At 43.3% G+C, this 24,448-nt stretch overlaps 1 protein-coding gene across 1 annotated transcript in view; it reads right to left on the bottom strand.

Annotated features, from left to right (window-relative positions):
- chmp1b (charged multivesicular body protein 1B) overlaps window positions 1–11,060 on the bottom strand; it is a 35,185-nt gene extending 24,125 nt beyond the window's left edge. Inside the window, exons 1-2 of the mRNA XM_052021991.1 lie at window positions 10,985–11,060; window positions 5,691–5,788 (exon numbers count right to left, since the gene is read on the bottom strand). Coding sequence (XP_051877951.1) covers window positions 5,691–5,788; window positions 10,985–11,000 — 114 coding nt within the window. The 5' untranslated portion in view covers window positions 11,001–11,060. The remainder of the gene's footprint in view (window positions 1–5,690; window positions 5,789–10,984) is intronic.
- Between the last annotated feature and the right edge of the window lie 13,388 nt (window positions 11,061–24,448).

The following is a 24,448-nucleotide window of genomic DNA, read 5'->3' on the forward strand; positions in this document are numbered from 1 at the left end:
TGGGTTTCATCGTGGAACATTTGGATTTCGTAATTACTCTGTATTTTCTCTCTACATTTCCTCTTCAGTCAACGGTGGTTTTGAAGGAGCCTTTGCTCACGTTTCACCTTACAGCTTGCTGAACTGAAATTTGAGAACTATTCCTGGACTTGGAGTTTGGGAATTTGCCACACACACACACACACTTTCAGTTTAGTTTTTGGGGTTAATGTTTAAGATCTAACATTTTTACTTCAAACATTCTAACATCTTCACTTTTATTTTTCTTATCATAAGTAGTTATTAATAAAATAGTTTTTAACACTTATCCATGACTCGGTGTGTTTCTTTTGTTGCTGGTACGTGACAGTTTTAAATGTAGTTAATGTTACAGCAAGCATATATATATTACATTTGTGCATAACTCTGGTCTGCAGAAACTGGGAGGCATGGTAGCGTAGTGGTTAGCGCGACGCTATTACAGTGCCAGCGATCAGGGTTCGATTCCCGTCGCTGTCTGTAAGGAGTTCGTACGTTCTCCTGTGTCTGCGTGGGTTTCCTCCGGGTGCTCTGGTTTCTCCCACATTCTAAAGACGTACGGGTAGGTTAATTTGGGTTTAAAATGGGCAGCACGGACTCATTGGGCCAGAAGGGCCTGTTACCGAGCTGTAAATAAAATTTTTAAAAATTTAATGTTTCACACATGAACTTTTCTATAACACTTGTTGGTTTTGGTTTGACCACTTATACTGGATGGTGAACGTATCCCCGAATTTACACACAAATTCTACTTTTCATGGATTCATCAGCTGTAACTGTGGTACAGTATCTAAAATAATGCACAAGTAATATAAATTAACTCAAAAAATATACCACTACCTAATTCAGTTGGGTTCACTGATCTTTCACATCAAAAATTGTCCAGTTAACAACTTCAGTAAGTAACTGAGTTTCACTTTACAGGAGTCGAGACTAGGAGCAAGAGCAGGGCAGTTTAAAAGAGGTAGGTCTGAGGGCTTGCTTGTGAGTTTCACTTTACAGGAGTCAAAAAGAGGCAAGTTTGCTCATTGTTAGTTAACAGTTGATTGGCTAATTAGCTGATTAACAGCAGCTAACAAAAGGAAGGTAGGGCCAAACAGAGTGGCTATTGTGACAGTAGGCCAGTATAGGAGTGGGGGAGGGTTTGTTGTGAAGAGGCTGAGTAAATTGGGAGTAAGAGTGGATCTTTAAGAAGGCTTTGGAAAGGAGGCATAGAAAAAGACAGGTAAGATTTTATTTTGTTGTTGATCCTTACTACTTGTAGGCAGGATGGCAGTCAGGGCAATGGAATGATCTGCCTGCAAGATGTGGGAAGTCAGGGAACCTCATTGTCTCTCTGACTACATCTATGAGAAGTATACCCAGCTGCAGCTCCTGACAGACCAGATCAAGGAACTGGAACTGGAGCTGGAGTTGAATGTACTCAGGATCATCTGGGAATTTGAGAACGTCATAGATGGGACTTTTACTGAGGTGGTCACACCCAAGGTACCAGCTTCAGATGGATCGGTGACCACCAAAAAAATTAAGGGGAGTAGGCAGACAGTGTAGGGTTCCCCTGTGGCTATTCCCTTTACTAACTTTGGATACTGTTGAGCAGGATGACCTTTCAGGGGCTAGCAGCAGCAGTCAGATCTCTGGCACTGTGACTGGCTCTGAGGCTCAGAGGCAAAGGGTGCATTCAGACAGGTGATAGTGATAGAAGACTTGATAGTGAGGGGAACAGACAAGTGGTTCTGTGGCTGCAGCAGAGACACCAGGGTGGTGTGTTGTCTCCTGGGTGCCAGGATCAAGGATGTCTCTGAGCAGCTGCAGAAAATACTTGAGGGGGAGGGTTGTACATGTTGGTACAAAATGATATGGGTAGAACAAGGGATGAGATCCTGCAGAATGAGTATGGTGAATTAGGTAAGAAGTAGGACTGAGGGTGGTGATCTCCTGGATTACTCCTGGTGCCATGTGCTAATGAGATCAGAAATAGGAATAGGCCAGATGAATTTGTGCCTGTGAAGCTGGTGTGGGGGCAGGGATTTGGGATCTTGGATCATTGGGATCTCTTCTAGGGTAGAGGCAACCTGTACAAGAGGGATGGATTGCACTTGAACCAGAGAGGGACCAATATCCTTGCAGGGAAATTTGTTAATGCTACACAGGAGGGTTTAAACTAGATCGACAGGGGTGGTGGGACTCTGAGCAGGAGCAAGTCATGGGATAAACCAGTTACCAGCAAGAGCAAATTTGCTAATCAGGATAGACAAGGGCACAATAAAGGCAGGGAAAGGAATACCCAGTTAAACTGCATTTATTTCCATGCAGGAGGTTTAACAGGTAAGATGGTTGAGCTCAGAATGTGGATTGGCTCTAAGGACTGGGATGTTGTAGCCATAATGGAAACATGGCTGAGAGAAGGGCAGAATTGGAAGCTCAATGGTCTAGGATACAGATATTATAGGCATGACTAAGGTACAGGTAAGTGGAGGGGGTGTTGCCTTTTTGAATTGTTGCCAAGAGGATATAACACCAGTGCTTAGAGATGATGTTCTTGAGGGGATTGTCCAGTGAGGCCATATGGGTAGAACTTAGAAACAAGTGGGGGGGGGGGGGTCACTTGAGTGTGATTGTATTATAGACTTCCTCTGTTTGTTAGTGGGAACTTGAGCAGGTGTGTAGAGAAATTGCTTGTAGTTTTAAGAATAATAGGGTTGTATTTGTGGGAGATTTTAATTTCCTCCGTATTGACTAGACTATCCAGAGTGTTAAGGGCCTGGATGGGATGGAACTCGTGAATGTGTCCAGGAAAGCTTTGAGGTAAAAGAGGATCTAATTTGAGAGGGTGCAATACTGGACCTTCTCTTTGGGAACAAGATAATGGAAGTGGCAGGCAGGGAGCACTTTGGCTCTAGTGACCATAATTCTATTAGTTTTAAGATAGTGATGCAAAAGGATAGGACAGGTCCACAGGTTAGGGTCCTAAACTGGTGCAGGGCTAATTTTGGGGGAACTAGCAGAGGTCGATTGGATGAGCCTGTTTGAAGGGAAAGGAAGGAATGGCAAGTAGGTGGCTTTTAAGAGTGTAATATCAAGAGTATAGGAGCAGCATGTTCCTGTTGGGGTGAAGACTAAACCCAGCAAATGTAGAGAACCTTGGCTGATGAGGGTCAAGAAAAAGAAGAAAACTTGCATTGGGTTTAGGAGGTTGGGTATGAGTGAATCCCTTTGACTATAAAAAGATTAAGAATGCTCCAGAGGGAAATCAGGAGGGCAAAGGGAGGGTATGAGATGGACCTGGCAGGTAAGGTTAAGGAAAATCCCAAGAGGTTCTGTGGCTATATTAAAAGGGTGGCTAGGGAGAGAGCAGGTTCCCTTGGAGATCAGTAGGGCTACCTATGTCTTGAGCTGCTGGAGATGGGTGAGATTTTTAATAAATATTTCTCCTCAGTGTTGACTGAGGAGAAAATCATGGTTGCTCAAGTGATAAGGGAAACTAGTGGAGATGTTTTGGAGGAGATTCCTATTACCAGGGAGGAGATATTTGGAGCCTTACAGTGCACTAAGTTGGATAAATCCGGATCTGACCAAGTACATCCTCGACTTTGTAGGAGGCTAGAGTAGAAATTGTGGAGGCCCTTGCAGAGATATTTGCTTCATTGATAGCCACTGGTGAAGTTCCCAAAGACTGGAAGGTGACTAAGGTTGTTCTGATGTTTAAGAAGGGTAGCAAGGACAAGCCAGGGAATGACAAGCCAGTCAGCCTGACATCAGTAGTGGGAAGTTACTGGAAGGAATTCTGAAGGACAGGATCTACCAGCAGTTGGATAGACAGTGTCTGATTAGGAGTCAGCATAGCTTTGTGCACGGGAAGTAGTGTTTGATGAATCTTTGAGTTCTTTGGGGAAAAAGTAACCAAAAGGATAGATAAGGGTAGGACAGTGGATGTTGTCTATTTGGACTTTAGTAAGGCCTTCAAGGTCCCACATAGTAGGCTGGTCTGGAAGGTTGGGTCCCATGGAATTCAGGGAGAGCTAGTTGGGTGGATTCAAAATTGGCTTGAGGTAGGAAGAGGGTGATGGTTGAAGTTTGTTTCTTGGAATAGAGGCTGGTGACTAGTGGTGTGCTGCAATGGTTGGTGTTGGGACCCTTGTTATTTGTTATTTATATAAATGATTTATATAATTATATAAATGATTTGGATGTGAATGCACAAAGCTTGATCAGTAAGTTTGCAGATGACACACAATTGTTGATGGTGATGAAGGTTATCATAGATTATAGGGTGACCTTGATCAGTTAGGGAAGTGGGCTAAGGAGTGACAAATGGATTTCAATACAGATAAGTGTGAGGTATTCTGGAAAGTCAAACCAGTGTAGGATCTGTATCATTATTGGTAGGGCACAAGGGAGTGTAATGCAACAGAGGGACCTAGAGTATATGCATTTTTCAGTGAAAGCAGTGGCATAGGTATACAGGGTGGTGAAAACTGTGTTTAGCATGCTGACCTTCAGTCAGGGCATTGAGTAGCAGAGTTGGGACATTATGTTATAGTTGTACAAGTTGTTGGTGAGGCCACACTTGGAGTACTGTACACTGTTTTGGTCACCCTGTTATAGGAAAGATGTGGTTAAACTGCAATGAGTGTAGAAAAGATTTGAGGATGTTCCCAGGACTAGAGGCCCTAAGGTATAGGGAGAGGTTGGCCAGGCTAGGTCTTTATTCCTTGGAACATAGAAGAATGAGGGGTGACCTTGACGACATGTTTAATTTTATGAGAGGCATAGATAAGGTGGTTGCTAACAGCCCTTTCCCCAGGGTTACGGAGTCCAAAACTAGGGGGCATAGATTTAGGGTGAGAGGGGAAAGATTTAAAAGGGATCTGCAGGACAGCTTTTTCATGCAGAGGGTGGTGTGTATATGGAATGAGCTACCAAAGGAAGTGCTTGAGGCAGGTGCTATACTATCATTTAAGCATTTAGATAGGCACATGGAGGGGCAGGGATGAGAAGAATATGGGCTGAATGCAGTATATAGGGACTAGGTGGGTGGCCACTGTAGTCGGCATGGACTCCTTGGGCCGAAGGGCCTGTATCCATGCTGTATTACCCTGAATCTATTACTGCCATTTTTATTTTGCCTTTGTGGAAATTATAGTTTATCCACTTAAAAAGAGTCGATCAACTTGAAAGGAATCAAAGCTGAATTCCTACAATGATGAAATGCAAAGTTTACCTCACACTTCAACAGGAAGCTGTTGCACACTTTAAGATTGTTTGCCCTATTAAAAAAAATGTCCGGAAATCAGTAAAATCCTTTCAAAACATTAAACAGAATTTTTGCAGTTTCTGCAAGTGATTCAAAAGGTCCCAATATGTAGATTTGGTTTGATTTTTAAACAACTATTTTATGTTGATTAAAGCATGTCTGTGGATGATGCTGTTCCAGGTAAACAATGAGTACATATTTCTAGATTTCACACTACAAAAATGGAGGCGGTCTGATGAAATTTGTTAAATGCTTCCTCTTATCAAGAAATACAATTCTGGACAAAAAAAACTAGAAGGTAACTTGTAAAATGAGTAAAAGATGTCTGAGGTAATAAGAGTGGTGTTGGGGGGGGGACAAAAGGCTATGAAACATACATGGCATGAACTTCAGTACCAAATAGCTAATGAATTACCTTTTTGATTTTGGCTTTTTCTGTTTTTTCTTCTTTATCACATTTTTTGGCACTTCTGGAAAGTTCCTTTGCAGCAAACTTAAGATTAAACAAGTGTTCTGAAGAAATGTTAAGGATGCAATGTCCAAAATGATTACCACTATCCAGAGCACACAATTAGTAATGTAGCTGCCATCAGTTGTAAAAAGGTCCTTATCTACACAATGTCACGTAAGAAACACCAGGTTAAAAGCAATAAAGTCATCTTTGAAGTAAATATTCATTGTTTTTGTTTCAAACACAAACTTAAATTCAACCAGATTAAACAGATCTTAAACTTCCGACTAGATTCTGTGTTTACTGGAGATATTAAGGCCATGTTAAACTAACTTAAAGACTCCAATTAGCTGACCAGGTTGCTATAATAAATGGTTTTCATTTTTTACATAAACAGTAAGACATCTACCTGTCCAATAATGGACAAAGCAAATTGGAATACTCCAGATCACACCAGACCCTGTATGAATAATTATGCATAATGTTGACTATTCAGTCTATTACCGTTGACCCAAAGGTTAGCAGGGCCAGATAAAGTAAGGAAGTAAGAGTTCAGGTCTTCAAACATGTTAAAACAATGCAGAGTTTTTTTAATACAAAAACTGCTTTAAATGTAGAGCTTTCCATCACATCAGTTAATGATTGTTACTGAAGGGGACACAATTTATGAAACTATATCCCAGCAGTATTTCATAGAGCCATGGAATTGTACAGCACAGAAACGGATCCTTTGGCCCACCATGTCCATGCTGACCTTTATGCCCATCTACACTAATCCCATCTGCCTGCACTAGGTCAATATTCTTCTCTACCTGGCCTATTTAAGTGTCTGGTCTAAATGCCCCTTAAACATGGTGGTTGTATCTGATTCCAACACCACCTCTGGCAGTGAGTTCCAGATATCAAACACTCTCCATTTAATAAAAAAAATGTTTCCTTCAAATCCCCTTTAAAACTACCTTTTTTTCACTTTAAACCTATGCCCACCTTGTGTTTGATACCCTGCCATGGGGAAATGATTCTGACAATCTACCCTATTTATGCTTCTTAAGCTTCTTATGCTTCTTATGTATATACCTCTATCAGGTCACCCCTCAGCCTCCTTTGCTCCAGGGGAATCTCTCCCCATAATTGAAGTCCACCAATTCAGGCAACATCCTGGTGAATCTACTCTGCACTCTCTCCAGCACAACTCCATCCAACCAGGACTGCACACAATACTCCAAGTTGATGACACTGTCCCCTTGTAAACAATAATGCAAGTACATATTTCTGAATTTCATATTCTATAGTAATGACATAACATTAGTCACCTTCCAGTTCCCTGGTACCTCACTTGTGGCCAACGAAGATACAAGGATCTGCCAGGGCCCCTGCAATTTCTTCCCTCGCTTCCCACAATATCCTAGATACACTTGGTCAGGTCCTGGGGATTTATCCACCTTTATGTATATCAAGACGGCCAACACACCTTTAGTAATGTCGCGGTTTCAGGACATCACTGTTCTCCTCCCTGAATTCCTTAATACTCCAAGACCTACTCCACAGTAAATACAAACAGAAGGCCTTGCCTGTCTCCTGTGGCTCCACACACAGATTATACTGATCCTTAACAGGACATGTTCTCCCCCTTGTTACCCTTTTACTCTTAATATACCTATAGAATTTTTTAAAATTCTCCTTATCTGCCAAGGATCTCTCATGTCCCCTTTTTGCCCTCCTGATTTCCTCCAAGTGTACTCCTAAACCTTTTATTCCTCAAGGGAGTAACTTGATCCCAGCTACTTATCTTTGACATGTGTTCCTTTTCTTTTTCCTGAACAGAGCCTTAATATTCCTTGTCAAGCAGGGTTCCCTAATTCTTGCCCTTCACTCTAGCAGGAACATGTTGACCATGAACTCTCTCTCGCTTTTAATAACCTCCCATTTGCCGGATGTCCCTTTACCTGCAGAGGGCCTCTCCCAATAAATCTTTTAAGTTCCTGTCTAATGCCTTAAAATTAACCTTGCCCCAATTTAGGACTTTAACTTGAGGACCAGTCCTATCTTTTTCTGTAACTATTTTAAAACTAATAGAATTATGGTCACTAGTTCCAAAGTGTTCCCCCACTGACACTTCAGCCACCTGCCCAGTCTCATTTCCCAATAGGGGGTTGTGTGTTGCCCCCTCTCTAGAAGGGCTATCTACATGCTGCATAAGAAAACTTTCTTGAACACACTTAGCAAATTGTGCCCCATCTAATCTCTGAGCATTATGGCAGTCCCAGTCAACGTGAGGGAAGCTAAAATCCCCTACTATTACAACCCTATTATTCCTACACCTACATGCAATCACTCTACATATTTGCTCCTTTAATTCCCATTGACTATTGGGGGGCCCATAGTACAATCCCATCAATGTGACCATTCCTTCTTATTTCTAAGTTCTACCCATATAGCCTCACTGGACATTCCTCCAGGAATATCCTCTAAGTACTGACCAAGAGCAAGAAATAGGCTAGATTCCACCTACCCTACCAACTAGTTCAGTGAGTGGTATTAATGCCCCACATTAAGTGATCACCTTAAAGGGCGGCACGGTAGCGTAGCAGTTAGCGCAACGCTATTATAGCACCAGCGATCAGGGTTCGATTCCCAATGCTGTCTGTAAGGAGTTTGTGTGTTCTCCCGTATCTGCATGGGTTTCCTCTGGGTGCTCTGGTTTCCTCCCACATTCTAAAGACGTACGGGTAGGTTAATTTGGGGGTTTAAAATGGGTGGCACAGACTCGTTGGGCCAGAAGGGCCTGTTACCACGCTGTAAATAAAATTAAAAAATGAATCATTGCAAGATTTTAAAGTATCTTGTATGTTTCAATCACATCCCTCTCACTGTTCTAAATTCCAGTGGATATAAGCCTAGACTCCTAAGATAACCCAGCATGCAAAATTTGTCTAGTAAAGCCTCTCTGAACTGTCTCTAATGCATTAACATTCTTCCTTAAAAAGGAGACCAGTACTGTACAAAGTACTCCAGATGTACTCTCAACAATGTCCATTATAACTGAAGTAAGCTTAATTTCCCTACTCTTCTATTCAATTCTATCAATAAATGATACTATTCTGTTAGCTTTCCTAATTACTTGCAGTACCTGCATACTGTGAATTATGTACAAGGACACCCAATGCTTCTTATCTACTTGCCATTTTCCCAGCCAAACACAGAACTTCATTTTCCCACATTTGTCAGATCTTTTCCCACTCACCTAACCTGTTTATATTCCTTTGTGGCTTCTTTGTATCTTCACAACTATTCTCCTTCCCATCTGTCATCAGCAAATTTAGCAACCGTTCCTTCAATCTGTTCATCCAGCCATTTATATAAATTGTAAAATGTTGACGACATCTTTCCAATCAAAACAAAAAGCCTATCAAAAAAGCTTCCTGTTAATCAATCTTCTCTTCATGCTGATGTGATACCTCCTACACCATAAGCTTCTATTTTCTGCAAAAAACCACTGAAACCCAGGATTCAAATTCAATTTGCTTTCTTCATCCAGCAGTTTATCACTATTGCAGTCGCCAGCTTTTCACAGGCACCTAAAGGGCAGTTAATATTTCTTACAGCTCCATGACTGTATATTATTTGTGTACTCCCACTTTTCTCATGGTATACACTTCTACATTCTGAAGTTTGTAGGATGTTAACAAATTAAGAATCTGCTTAATCAAAAAATCAAGTATCTACACTGTTTAATCTTCAGGATGTGTGTTTCACTGGCAAGGTCAGCATTAATTGTTCTTTCGCAATTAAGTGTTGGGAAGCATCCTCTAACTGCTGCACTCCTTCTGGTGAAAGAATTCTCACAATGCTGCTGGGTACAGAATTTCAAAATTTAAACCCAGCAGCAGCAGCAAAGGAATAGCAATATATTTCCAAGTCAGGATCATCTGCAGCAGAGGGAGCAAAGCTGGGTGGGGGGTTTAGTTTCTACAGCAAGTTCTAAAACAATTTGTTCTTCAAAAGTTATTTGTGGGTAGAATATAAAGGGAACAGAAATGACTGAAAAAGTTATTTGACGGATTTCATTAGAAGGCTTTGTTGTTGAAAATGGCTAAAGGAAAAGGGTATTTGCTTAGCTTATTGGCAACTCGTGGTCAGCTATGGTAGTTTTTCTAAGCTTGTGGTTCAAAACCCCAAACTGGCCCAAAACTCATGGTCTACCAGCAACGGTGATCATTGACTTCCTACATGTTTCTTAGATTTGGACTCCATACTTTAGATAACTTGATGCACTGGAGAGATACCACCAATGCTGTCCACAAAATCCCCCAAATCCACTGGCAGTATAGCACTGAGGCCCTAACTACCTTCATTGGGTAAGGTGACAGGAAGAAAAGATTCAAGGATCTTCTCAGATCCTCCTTGAAAAATGGTATCACATTCATCAACTCAAAGTGGAGATGGAGCTTTCAACATGGTGCCTACCCTGTCAAGTTCCACCTGTACAGATTCTGTGGATCAGACATCGGCCACCTCAGCACACAGGATTGAGGATGGTAGGCTTCCACTCTATTTCTCTGAGGGACTGCTGAGGACACCGTGGTCTGACTATCTCCCTACATCCCAAAGCTATGATTTTATTATTTCCCATGAGAAACACGTGAAGTAAAGCTGTGGATGACTGCGTCCATATGGTAGGCACAGAACTGTCAGACTGAGGCAACACCCTGCCCAGAGACCAGTGTGTGAAGTGTCTCCCACTTCCTTCAGGGCTGGCTCGGGGGTTATCACAGCACCCAACTCTCCTTCCTCCCCCCCCCCCCCCCCCCCACCCATGGTGGTCACAGCTCCCCACCTCCCTTCCCCAGTGGTGATCACAGCTCCCCGCCTCCCTTCTCCCCTCCTCCCTCCCCCGGGGGTGATCACAGCCCCCCACCTCCCTTCCCCTTCCCCCCTCCCTCCCCACCCCCCCCCCCCCCGGGGGTAGTCACAGCTCCCCGCCTCCCTTTCCCCCTCCCTCCCCCGGGGGTGATCACAGCTCCCCACCTCCCTTCCCCTTCCCCCCCTCCCCCCCGGTGGCGGTCACAACCCCCCACCTCCCCTTCCATCAGGACCCCGATTGCTCCCCTCTCCCCGGCCGCCGCTCCAGGCCCCAGTCTGAGGCCACAGGGAGCGGCCCCACCTGGACAGGGGGACGGTGAGAGGGAGGGGGACGGCGACCACCCCCCACCCTACACCCCCCCCCCCCCCGACAACCGCCCACACACCAAGGATACTCTCCAGACTCGACATGTTTCACACTCAGAACTCCAACCACAACAAACCGCACCTTCCGCTTCCGGTCACTGCGTGCCACGTCACTGGCGTCTGACGTCACACGAGCAGTAGGGCGTCGCCCCGTCAATCAATGGTCGGTGCTGACCGTGGTCGTCGTCCCAGCCGGTGCACCCCGCCTCTGACCACCCCCGGCAGTGTCACCAGCCTGCCCCGACCACCCGCAGCAGCTCCACCACCTAACCAGAACTTAGCATTAGGAAAACAAAAAAAAGGCAGGTGCTGTAAGACTGAAACAAAAACGGAAATATTGAAGTACTCAGCCAGTCAAGTAGCATCTGTGGAAAAAGAAACCGGTCAACCATGAACCTTTCTTCAGAAATTTTCTTTCCACAGATGCTCCTTGACTGGCTGAGCCCTTCCAGCATTTTCTGTTTTAGTTTCAACCCATGATTAACCCTGCCCCTGACACAGCAAGAGCCCCTCAACCAAACCAGTACAACTCGCATTCAACCCTTAAAAAACTTAATTAAAATTCGGACTAATCCTGTTCTTTGCATGGTAAGAGTTCCTAGTCTACATCAATACAAATATAGATTAAGAGAGACGCAAGAGACTGCAGATGCTAGAATCTAGAGCGACACACAAGATGCCAGAAAAACTCAGGTCAGGCAGCATCTGTGCAGGGAAATGGACAGTCAACATTTCAGGTCAAGGCCTTTCATCTGGACTGAAAGATGGAGGGGAGATAGCCAGTATATAAAATAAAAGGTGGAGGGAAGAGGTAGGGCAAGAGCTGGCAGGGGATAGGTGTATCTAGATGGGGGGGGGGGTGATAGGCAGATGGGGCAGGGGGGAGTGAGACTAGTGTAGGAAGCTGTGAAGTAATAGGTGGAAGTAACAAATGGCTGAAGTTGATGGAATCTGATCCATAATGACATCTGATACTCAAATTCTTTTCATTTCACATCTAATAGTCCATTAGCTGGAACTGAATACAAGAAGAATGAATTTCACTGTTGAGGTATAAGGTGCTATATTTTGGTAGGATGAATAAGGAAACTATAATTCTTCCATAAGAAGAGTCCAAATAAGTGACAAAAATAGAACAGTTACTCTACAGAAAGAGGCCATACAGTCCATCATGCCCACTCATGCTCTCCACCAGAGCAAGTCACTAATTTCATCCTCTGGCCCCTTCCATATAGCCTTTATCCAATTCCCTCTTAAGGGGCATAATGGAACTTGCCTCCATCACATCTGAGGCTGTGCATTCCAGATTCCAGCCTTGTGTTGTATAAAAATGTTTTCTCTCTTTTCACTACTAATTCTCTTCCCCTTTATTTTATACCTGTGACCTCTAGTCCTTGACCCCTCTGCCAGTTGCAGCCTCTCCAATCGTCCCTCATCCCAGGAACCAAATGGGGGGGGGGGGGGGGGAGTTGTCAATTTTAAAACACTTTTAGATATTAGTGCATCCATATCCATTGATCCTAAGGAGTATAGATATACAAATTACTACAAGTACAGGTGCAGATTAATTAAGGTATAAAAAAGCAAACTAAGCATGGGAACATGCAATATCTTAGATTATGCTGGCAAAGTGTCAGCATATTATTAAAAGCTTAGGTTTACTGCAGTTAGGTTTACCGAGATGCTGCCTGGATTAGAGGGCATGTGCTCTAATGAGAAGGTGGACAAGCTAGGGTTCTCCACTACCTTCATTCAGCTCCATCTGCATGTCCTAAGACATGCTTGTCTTAAGTGCTTTGATGTTATTTGCCTCAGCTGGCAAATGGGAATAGTTTGATGGGACATCTTGGTTGGCATGGACCAGTTGGTCTGAAGGACCTGTTTCCATGCTGTATAACTCTATAACTCCATAATTCTACCTTGTACTGTTGACATCACCCAAATCATTGAAGTTCATTTTAAACACCTTCACCTGGGTCAATGGAAGTAGTATTTATTTTGCAGCCACTATTCACCAACAAAACCATTTGTAGACAAAAGTTAGGAAGGGTTACACTTAATTACAAAAGGCTCATGTAGTATGTGGTGCTTGAGTACAGTTTTACAAAGTCCAGTTTTTTGAATTGGAAACCCAAATCTAGGCATATCAGGTTGATTTATAAATGCAAACCTTTTACAACATTAATGGAGGGTTTTACACTGTTAGAGTAAAACAACACATTCTCATTTCTCTCCCTGCCCTGGTTGTCATAGCAACTCAGAGACAGGCAAGAGTCATCTGCAATGACGGTAAGCTACATTAAAATGGAAAGTAAACTGTTTTCATCTTTAATTTGCTTTGGGAGTTTACATCAATTTAATTTCTATCCCCAAATGCTTTTGGACATTCTGAAAATGTTTTATTTTTGCACAACAGAGAAGTTAGAAGCTCACTGGAAACATTGGACACATGAATGTATAAATTGTATACGGAATAGCCATGAGATTGATAAATCAGTGAGAGAACTGATTACTTTGATTCTGTCGTATAACCCATGATACAGTCAATCAAAGTCACTCTTCATATTTTCATATGGATGTTAAAACATCAGTATTTAAACTCTCCACTCAGTTACTTCATGGTGTTAAAAGGCATTCAACATCAGTATATGCATAAACTAAGAAACATTGTTTAGCCTCACAGAAGACTCTAAAGTTATGACAGGGTTTAACATTAGAAATAGCAGGCATCTTGGTGTCCTATAGGTTATGGTGTTTGTCCAGCAAACCAGAGGTAATAAAGTCAACTTATTAAAATTATTTCAATAAAACAGGTAATTTGTAAGTTGACACCAGGAAAAAAATTGATACTGGATTGTTTTACAAGCCACTTAAGTACTTTTGACTTTGAATCAGGAAGTCATGGATTCAAGTCCGCTCCAGAGACTTGAACAGTAACAGAGGAGTGCTGCACTGATGAATGTGCTGCTTAGCCATTAAGCTGTTTAAGCATCGGCTCCATCTGCCCTCTCAGATGGACAGAAAATATCCCATTATTTTAAAGAAGAACTAGTGACTTTGATCTGCTGTCCAGTTTAATGTTAATCCCTCAACCAACAGCACTGAATGCAAATGATCTAGACATTATTATATTGCTTTTGAAGGACCTTGCACAAGCGGCCTGCTGCTTTCAAATGTTACAAAGGTGACTGCGTTTTAAAAGTTCTTCATGCCTGTCAGTGGGTTATGGATTGTCTGAGAATGTAAAAGTGCAACATCAATGTAAATCTTCCTATCAAACTAATTACATTGTATGATTTAACCTGTACACAAGTGAAAGAAAAAAGCAATTAAGAGATACAAATTGTAAGTTTGTGGGAAGCAATAGAGAGCCATAACACCTGGCCTTGCCATTTTGTGGATGGTAGAATCAAAGGAGATGAGTTGTTGTTGTTCTTGGTCTCCCTCCCCACATGACGACAAGGAAGTGGTCAAAGGTGGCAGTCAGACTCAATCAGTGCAGGGAACCCACTCAATCCTAAGAACAGATGTGAGAGAAGATGACACACTCAAATGAACCCAGGCAATGTAGTAAATCCACTGGTATCATTCACTGGGTAAACAGCTTGCAAGCACTGGATGTAAAGTGTTACCATCAGCTTTTTCCATGTTTACTGGTCATACCTGGTAGACCTTGCATAATTTTACAAATCCTTCACATCATCTTATCATATTTATATATTAACAAGGTACATATTCAAGTGTATTTGAAGACTATGGACATGGATACATTCCAATTGTTGAGCAGAACCCACAGTGATACCCCTCCAGGCTGACCACATGTTCTCCCTCAATGAATAATGTGTTGCTTTAAGGAAAAGACACAGAATACAAATGAAAAAGATGGAAATTACTAGTGCTTTCTTCCCTTGGAGAAGACCATAACATCAAGAGAGATTAAAAAAACTGCAGGCCACCCACAAGTTCTCCTGCTCTTACAGCCCACACTCTTACCACGTAGTCTGTGGAACACATGCCTACACATTGCAGAATATACTTGGAGCTGGAGAACTGCAGACACTGAAAATCAGAACAAAAACGGAGAATGCTGGATAAACTCAGCAGTTCAGGTATCATTAATGCAGAGGAATACAGTGTCAATGTTTTGGTAAAGGACCCATCTCCAGAAAAGGATGAGAGAGAAAGCAAGCTTATTTTAAGTTGCAGAGAGGGAAACATGGAGAAAACAGAGGGACAAAGGGTTCAGACCAAAGTTGTCAAAGGAACAAATACTTTATTACTATCAATTATTTTTATAAACTGATATTGAAACAAAAGTGATACAGAAACAAATTCAAAGTGACAAATTGAAATTAAGATATAGCCACGTCCATCAGCAAAAAGGATTTATCTGAAATTGTTCAGTTCAATGTGAAGTCCCAAGGACTGTAACAAGCCCAGTGAGAAGAAGAGGAACAGTTCCTTGAGCATAGCTAGAGCAATAGAGCAGATAAAGATGTTGGAATGGGAGAAGATAGAGTCATAGAGTCCAACTCATCCATGCCGACCAAGGTGCTGAGCTAGTCCCATTTGCCTGCATATCCCTCTAAACCTTTCCTATCCATGTATCTGTCCTGTTAAAAGGACAGGTGACTTTAAGCTCAGGTCACTATTGCCAACTTCCACAGATCTCCTCTAAACCTCTTACCACTTCTAAACATATCTAAACATATGCCCTTTTATCTACCCTATCAATGCCTCTCATAATTTTGTGTATCCGTTTCAAGTGCCCCCCACCCCCCACCCCCTCAGTCTCCTCCACTATAAGGGAAATAAACCCAGCCCTATCCAGCCTCTCCTTGTAACTAAAACGCACCATTCTCGGCAACATCCTGGTGAATCGCCTCTGCACCATCTCCAGTACAATCATGTCCTTCCTACAGTGTGGTGACCAGAACTGTAGATAGTTTTGGCCTATAAAATTAACCTCCCTGCTCAAATATTCCAGGTGCTGGCTAATGAAGGCAAGCATCCAATATGCCTTCTTCACCAACTTATCTACTTGTGCTGCACTTTCAGGGATCATTGGACTTATACACTGAAGCTCCTCTGTTCCTCAATACTCCCTAAGGCCCTACCATTCATTGTATATGTCCTACCCTTACTAGTTCTCCCAAAGTGCATTATTTTGCGCTTATTAGAATTAAATTCCATCTGCCAATGCTCAGCTCATTTTACCAACTAACCAAATATCCTATTAACAACACTACGGATTTTTTAAGCTATCTGCAAATTTATCAATCATACCTCCTACATTCATTCCCAAATTGTTAATATATAAAACAAATAGTAAAGGTCTCAGCACTGATCCTGTGGTACACCACTAGTCACAGGCTTCCAAATACAAAATCAACCTTCAATCATCACTCTCTCCCTCCTAATACAAAGCCAGTTTTGGATCCACTTGGCCAACTTGCCATGGATCTAATGTTTTAGATCATTCTTTCATGTGAGATGTTTTGTTACCTCTTCAAAAAATCAAAAGGTGGAGGAATATATTTTATTTTCTTGAGTTTTTTTAACTTACGGAAGCTGCCTGAAGAGTTTGCAATGAATTCGGGGCCAGTGCTGGTAGAAATGTTTCCGCAACTTGAAGATTTTGAACTTTAAATGGGAGCCACAACAACCACACAGTTAATTTGGAACCATCACGTCCTGCAGGTTTTGTATCAACAGAGACAGGACCACAGCAAATGATTTGTCCTTTTAAATCACTTAGCCCAACAGAATAGTTTCCTTGAATACTTTGGGGGTAATTGCTTTTCTTTCATGCTTTGACAGAGCCTGGCTCCACTTTTATTCAGGTTGTGACAGCAAATCTGAGATCAAAAAATCCCCATACATTGAGTTATTGGTAAAAATGCAATTCAACACAGCTTGGTGCCCCTGAGCTGACCACTGAGCCACTAAATCACCAGTCTCACTTGGCAACTAAATGTTGTTCAGCATTACTTGTGGGAAAGTGTTACAGCAATTTCAGGGCAGAGTTAAGAAGCAAATATATGTTTGAATGGAAGTTGTTAAGAATGTACCTTTCTGCCATTAGCTTTCCAAGAATATTTAATTGGGGAAGGGAAAATAATGAGGCTATAAGGCTAGAACTTGCAAGTGTAAATTGGGATGACATTTTTAAAGGGAAATGTACTATAAAGATTTGGTCATTGTTCAGGGATCTCTTGCAGGATGTTAAGGATAAATTTGTCCCGGTGAGGCAGAGAAGGAATGGCAGGGTGAAGGAACCACGGGTCTAGTTAGGAGGAAGAAGGCAGCATACATAAGGGTGCAGGCAGTAAGGATCAGATAGGGCTTATGAGGAATATAAAGTAACAAGGAAGGAACTTAAGAAGGGGCCGAGGAGATCAAGAAGGGGACATGAAAAGGCCTTGGCGAGTAGGGTTAAGGAAAACCCCAAGACATTTTTCACTTATGTGAAGAGCAGAAGGATGACGAGAGACTAACTAGAGACAAAGGTGGGAAGATGTGCCTGGAAGCTGTGCAAGTGGGTGAGGTCCCCAATGAATACTTCTCTTCAGTATTCACCAAGGAGAGGGGCCTTGATGATGCTGAGGACAGTGATGGTAAGGTGAATGTTCTAGAACATGTTGATATCAAGAGAGAGGATGTGTTGGAGCTGTTAGAAAATCTTGGGACAGATATGAGACAGTATTGGTATTGGTTTATTATTATCACTTGTACTGAGGTACAGTGACAAGCTTGTCTTACAAACTGATCGTACAGGTCAATTCATTACACTGCAGTTACATTGAGTTAGTACAAAGTGCATTGATGTAGTACAGGTAAAAACAGTAACAGTACAGAGCAAAGTGTCACAGCTACAGAGAAAATGCAGTGCAATAAGGTGCAAGGTCACTACAAGGTAGATCGTGCGGTCATAGTCCATCTCATTGTATAAGGGAACCATTCAATAGTCTTATCACAATGGGGTAGAAGCTGTCCTTAAGTCTGGTGGTAGTTGCCCTCAGGCAGATACCCGAGGGAAGAGGAGAAAAGAGAGAATGTCCCGGGTGGGTGGGGTCTTTGATTATGCTGGCTGTTACACCAAGACAACGAGAGGTAAAGACAGAGTCCAAGGAGGGGAGGCTGGTGTCTGTGATGTACTGGGCTGTGTTCACAACTCTCTGCAGCTTCTTGCACTCCTGGGCAGAGCAGTTGCTGTACCAAGCCATGATATATCCAGATAGGATGCTTTCTATGGTGCATCGGTAAAAGTTGGTGAGAGTCAAAGGGGACAAAACAAATTTCTTTAGCCTTCTGAGGAGGTAGAGGTTCTGGTGAGCATTCTTGGCCATGGCATCTCCGTGATTTGACCAGGACCGGCTGTTGGTGATGTTCACTCCCAGGAACTTGAAACTCTCAACCTCATCACCATTGATGTAGACAGGTGCATGTACACCGCACCCTTTCCTGAAGTCAATGACCAGCTCTTTTGTTTTGTTGACATTGAGGGAAAGGTTGTTGTCATGACACCATTCCACTAAGCTCTCTATCTCCTTCCTGTACTCCGACTCATTGCTGTTTGAGATACGGCTTACAACGGTGGTATCATCTGCAAACTTGTAGATGGAGTTAGAGCAGAATCTGGCCACACAGTCATGAGTGTATAGGGAGTAGAGTAGAGGGCTGAGGACGCAACCTTGTGGGGCACCAGTATTGAGAATAATTGTGCTGGAGGTATTGCTGCTTATCCTCACCGATTGCGGTCTGTTTGTTAGAAAGTCAAGGATCCAGTTACAGAGGGACGTGTTGAGTCCAAGGTCTTGGTGTTTGGTGACAAGCTTGCTTGGAATTATTGTATTGAAGGCAGAGCTGTAGTCAATAAACAATAACGTATCTGCCTTCACTGTCCAGATCCTCCAGAGCTGAGTGTAGGGCCAGGGAGATGGCATCCGCTGTAGACCTGTTTTGCTGATAGGCAAATTGCAATGGGTCCAGGTTATCTGGTAGGCTGGAGCTGATGCATGACCAACTTCTCAAAGCACTTCATAATAGTGGATGTCAGAGCCACTGGTCGGTAGTCATTGAGGCATGTTACCTTGCTTTTCTTTGGTACCGGGATGATAGTGATCTTCTTAAAACAGGAGGGAACCTGAGATTGAAGCAGGGAGAGGTTGAACATGTCTGCAAATACTTCTGCCAGTTGATCAGTGCAAGATCTGAGTATGCGGCCCGGGACACCATCTTGGCCAGGTGCTTTCCTCATGTTTGCTCTCTGGAAGACCAATCTTACGTCCTCCACTGTGATCACAGGTTCAGCTGTGTTGGTGGCTGTCAGGGTGGATGGTGACAATCCACTTCCCTTTTGTTCAAAACGTGCATAGAATGCGTTAAGTTCATCAGGAAGGGATGCGCTGTTGTTAGCTATGCAGCCCGACTTCGTCTTGTAGCCTGTTATGGCATGTAAGCCCTGCCATAACTGGCGGCTCAGTCACGTTGAGTCCAAGAGTTGGGACTTCAAGTAACATCTGTAGGTCAGTAAGACCACACTTGGAGCACTGTGTGCAGTCCTGATCATCCAGCTATAGGAAGGATGTCATTGAGCTGGAGAGGGTGCAGGAAAGATTCACCAGGATTTTACCGGGACTGGAGGGATTGATTTATAAGGAGAGACTGGAAAGGCTGGGACTGTTTTCTCAGGAGCATAGGAGGCTGAGGTGTGACCTCATGGAGGTTTATAAAATCACAAGGTGAATGGTCACAGTCTTTTCTCATGGTAGAGGCGTCTAAAACTAGAGGGCATAGGTTTAAGGTGGGAGGGGAAAGATTTAAAGGGGGCCCGAGGATCAACTTTATCACACAGAGGGTGGTGGGTGTATGGAACGAGCTGCCAGAAGAGGTGGTAGAGGTGGGTACAGTTACATTTAGAAGACATTTGGACAGGTCCGTCGATAGGAAAGTTTTAGTGAATATGTACCAAAAGCAGGCAAATGGAACTGGCTCAGGACGGCACCTTTGCTGGCATGGACGATATGGGCTGAAGGGCCTGTTTCTATGCCGTACAACTCTATGACTCTATATGTCCCCGGGGCCTGACGGAATACTCCCCAGGTTGCTCCGCAAGGTGAGGGAGGAGATTGCTGAACTGTTGGCGAGGATCTTTGAATCCTCATTGTCCACGGGAATGGTACCGGAGGATTGGAGGGTGGCAAATGTTGTCCCCTTATTCAAAAAAGGTAGTAGGGATAGTCCAGGGAATTATAGACCAGTGAGCCTTACATCTGTGGTGGGCAAGCTGTTGGAAAGGATTCTTAGAGATAGGATCTATGGGCATTTAGAGAATCATGGTCTGATCAGGGACAGCCAGCATGGCTTTCTGAAGGGCAGATTATGTCTCACAAGCCTGATAGGGTTCTTTGAGGAGGTGACCAGGCAGATTGATGAGGGTAGTGTAGCAGATGTAGTCTACATGGATTTTAGTAAGGCATTTGACAAGGTTCCACATGGTAGGCTTCTTCAGAAGGTCAGAGGGCATGGGATCTAGGGATGTTTGGCCATGTGGATTCAGAATTGGCTTGCCTGTAGAAAGCAGAGGGTTGTGGTGGAGGGAGTGCATTCAGATTGGAGGGCTGTGACTAGCGGTGTCCCACAAAGATTGGTTCTGGGACCTCTACTTTTCGTGATATTTATTAATGACTTGGATGAGGGAGTAGAAGGGTGGGTTGGCTAATTTGCAGATGACACAAAGGTTGGTGGTGTTGTGGATAGTGTGGAGGATTGTTGAAGATTGCAGAGGGACATTGGTAGGATGCAGAGCTGGGCTGAGAAGTGGCAGATGGATTTCAATCCAGATAAGTATGAGGTGGTACATTTTGGAACGACAAACTCCAAGGCAGAGTACAAGGTTAATGGTAGGATTCTGGGGAGTGTGGAGGAGCAGAGGGATCTGGGTGTTCATATCCACATATCCCTGAAAGTTGCCTCACAGGTGGACAGGGTAGTTAAGAAAGCATGTGGGATGTTAGCACTCATAAGTCGTGGGATCAAGTTTAGGAGCCGCAAGGTAATAATGCAGCTCTACAAAACTCTGGTTAGACCACGCTTAGAGTACTGTGTCCAGTTCTGGTCGCCTCATTATCGGAAGGATGTGGAAGCATTAGAAAGGGTGCAGAGGAGATTTACCAGGATGTCGCCTGGTTTGGAGAATATGGATAATGAGGAGAGACTAAGGGAGCTAGGGCTTTACTCTTTGGAGAGGAGGAAGATAAGAGGAGACATGATAGAGGTGTACAAAATATTAAAAGGAATCGATAGAGTAGACATCCAGCACCTCTTTCCCAGGGCACCAATGCTCAATACAGGAAGGCATGGCTTTAAAGTAATGGGTGGGAAGTTCAAGGGAGATATCAGAGGAAGGTTTTTTACCCAGAGAGTGGTTAGGGCATGGAATGCACTGCCTGGGGTGGTGGTGGAGGCAGGTACATTGGTCAAATTCAAGAGATTGTTAGATAAGCATATGGAGGAATTTAAAATAGAGGGATATGGGGGAGGTAGAGGTTAGATAGTCTTAGGGGAGGTTTAAAGGTCGACACAACATTGTGGGCCGAAGGGCCTGTATTGTGCTGTACTATTCTCAATATGCTCTGGGGTCTCCAGCTATTTCTATAAGTTACAGAGGCTCTGCCTCCACCTACCTGCAGGTGAGCACTCAGTATCCTACATTTTTTATTGATTTCTTTGAGATGTCTGAATTGAGTCAGAATTTAGATGGATGGGGAGGTGTGGGTTGATCTCATTGAAATTTCCTGGATACTGAAAGGTCTGGATAGACTGGATGTAGAGAGGATGCTTCCATTAGATCCTAAGGTCCTAAGATCCCAGGGCACAGTCTCAGAATAAAGGGATGGCCCTTTTAAACTGAGATGAGGAGGAATTTCTTCAGCCAAAGGGTGGTAAATCTGTGGAATTCATTGTCACAGAGGGCTGTGGAGGCCAAATCATTTGGTGTATTTAAGGCAGAAATTGATAGGTCCTTGATTGATAAGGGGATTAAGGGTTATGGGGAGAAGGTGAGAGAATGGGAATGAAAAAAAAATAGCCAATATTTAATGGTGGAGCAAATTCAATGGGCCAAATGGTCTAATTCTACTCTTATATCTTATGAACTTATGGAGTCTTTCCAGGTGATTGATAAATATTGCACATTCCCCTCACAGTGCATCCTCTGCCATCCTCAGGACAATGAGATGGGACCAGAAGCAGACGATAGGATGTCAGTGTGGAGTGCAATTGAGGGGCAGGATCAATTGTCTGGCAACAGCCAGATCCAATCCTTCAGCTTTCCTTGACAGTGGTACAGGAAGGTTGATGGGTTGTGCAGTTTAAAATCAAATTCCCCATGATTACTTGGATCACAGGCAGGGACTGACAGTCACAAGTCACCAATGTAGATCAAAAGATGAAGTTCATGGTACTGACGATGAGCAGGGAAATATAATCAAAGATTTAAACAAGATATTAGCCCAAGAAAATAATTTGAGACCAAAGTAATTTCCACTGGCTATCGAAGAAAGTAACACCTTGGATACTTTCTGATTTTTTTTAGTCATTTTCCACTGTTGAAGCTGTGCTATCTCCTGTCTGTATTGTTAGAATGTTCTTGGAAGTTGTAACTATAAGTTTCACTGCACTATCACTGTTAATACTAGGGTACTTCACTCAGAGGGGACATAATGAAGGGCTCATCTACTGAGTTTATATGGGTAGAACTCAAAAATAAGGAAGGTGCAATTGCTCTGATGGGATTATACTACAGACCCTTCAATAGCCACGGACATTGAGGAATAGATATGCAGGCAGGTTGGGGAAAGTTGCAAAAACAACATGGTTGTTGTTGTGGCTGACTTCAACTTCCCTGATAAAGACTGGGGCTTCCTTAGAACAAGAGATTTAGACAGGGCAGAATGTGTTAGGTGCATCCAAGAGGGTTTCTTAGATCAGTATGCAGACAGTCCAACTAGAGGAAGGGCCATACTGGGCCTGGTTTTGGGAAATGAGCATGGCCAGGTGACTGACCTTTCAATGGGAGAACATCTAAGGAAAAATGATCATAACTCATCAAGTTTTAAGATAGCTATGAATAAGGATAAGTATGGAACTTGTGGGAGAGTATTAAACTGGAGCAGGGCAAATTATGACAGTTTTAGGCAGAAGCTAGGGAGTGTTAATGGAAACAGATGTTTTTAGGCAAGTCCACATCTGACAATGTGGGGGGTATTTAAAGACCAACTGCACAGAGTATAGGATAAGTATGTTCCAGTAAGAAGGAAGGATAAGGATGGCAAGGTAAGGGAACCTTGGATGATGAGAGAGGGGATGAATTTAGTCAAAAAGGAAAAGGAAGCACATGTGAAGTTTAAGAAGCTAGAATCAAACTGAGCCATTGAGAACCATAAACAAACAGAGCCATAAAGAAGCTAGAAATGAACTCACGAAGGGAATTAAGCAGTGATAAAAATCCCTTGGCATGTAGGATAAAAGGGAATCCAAAGGCATTCTATATATACACAGGAAGAGCAAGAGGATAACTAGGGAGAAGATAGGATAATCAAGGATAAAGGAGGGAACAGGACCTTCGGCCCACCATGTTGTACCATCCATCAAATCACCCTCACACTATCTAAACCTTTCCTCCTGCATATCCCTCTTTCTCACATTCCTCCATGTGCCTATCCAACAAACTCTTGAACCTGTCCAATGTATCTGCCTCCACCACCACCCCAGGCAGTGCATTCCATGCACCAACCACTCTCTGGGTGAAAAACCTCCCCCTGACATCTCCCCTGAACCTCCCACTCATAACCTTAAAGCCATGCCCCCTCGTCCTGAGCATTGGTGCCCTGGGAAGGAGGTGCTGGCTGTCTACTCCATCTATTCCTCTCAATATTTTATATACCTCTATCGTGTCTCCTCTCATCCTCCTCCTTTCCAGTGAATAAAGCCCTAGCACCTTAAGCCTGTGCTCATATTCCATACGCTCTAATCCAGGCAGCATCCTGGTAAATCTCCTCTGCACCCTCTCCAATGCCTCCACATCCTTCCTATAATGTGGCGACCAAAACTGAACACAGTACTCTAAGTGTGGTCTAACTAGAGTTTTGTAAAGCTGCATCATCACTTCACGGCTCTTAAACTCAATCCCACGATTTATGAAAGCTAACATCCCATAGGCCTTCTTAACTGCTATATCCACCTGTGAGGCAACTTTCAGTGAACTGTGAATATGAACCCACAGATCCCTCTGCTCCTCTACACTGCCCAGAATCCTGCCATTTACCTTGTACTCTACCCTGGAGTTTGTCTTTCCAAAGTGTACCACCTCACACTTTTCCGGATTGAACTCCATCTGTCACCTGTCAGCCCAGCTCTGCATCCTATCAATATCCCTCTGTAAGTTCCGACAGCCCTCCACACTATCCACAACACCGCCGATCTTAATG

The sequence above is a fragment of the Pristis pectinata genome, chromosome 8 (genome assembly GCF_009764475.1).
Source record: "Pristis pectinata isolate sPriPec2 chromosome 8, sPriPec2.1.pri, whole genome shotgun sequence".
Taxonomy (NCBI): Eukaryota; Metazoa; Chordata; class Chondrichthyes; order Rhinopristiformes; family Pristidae; genus Pristis; species Pristis pectinata.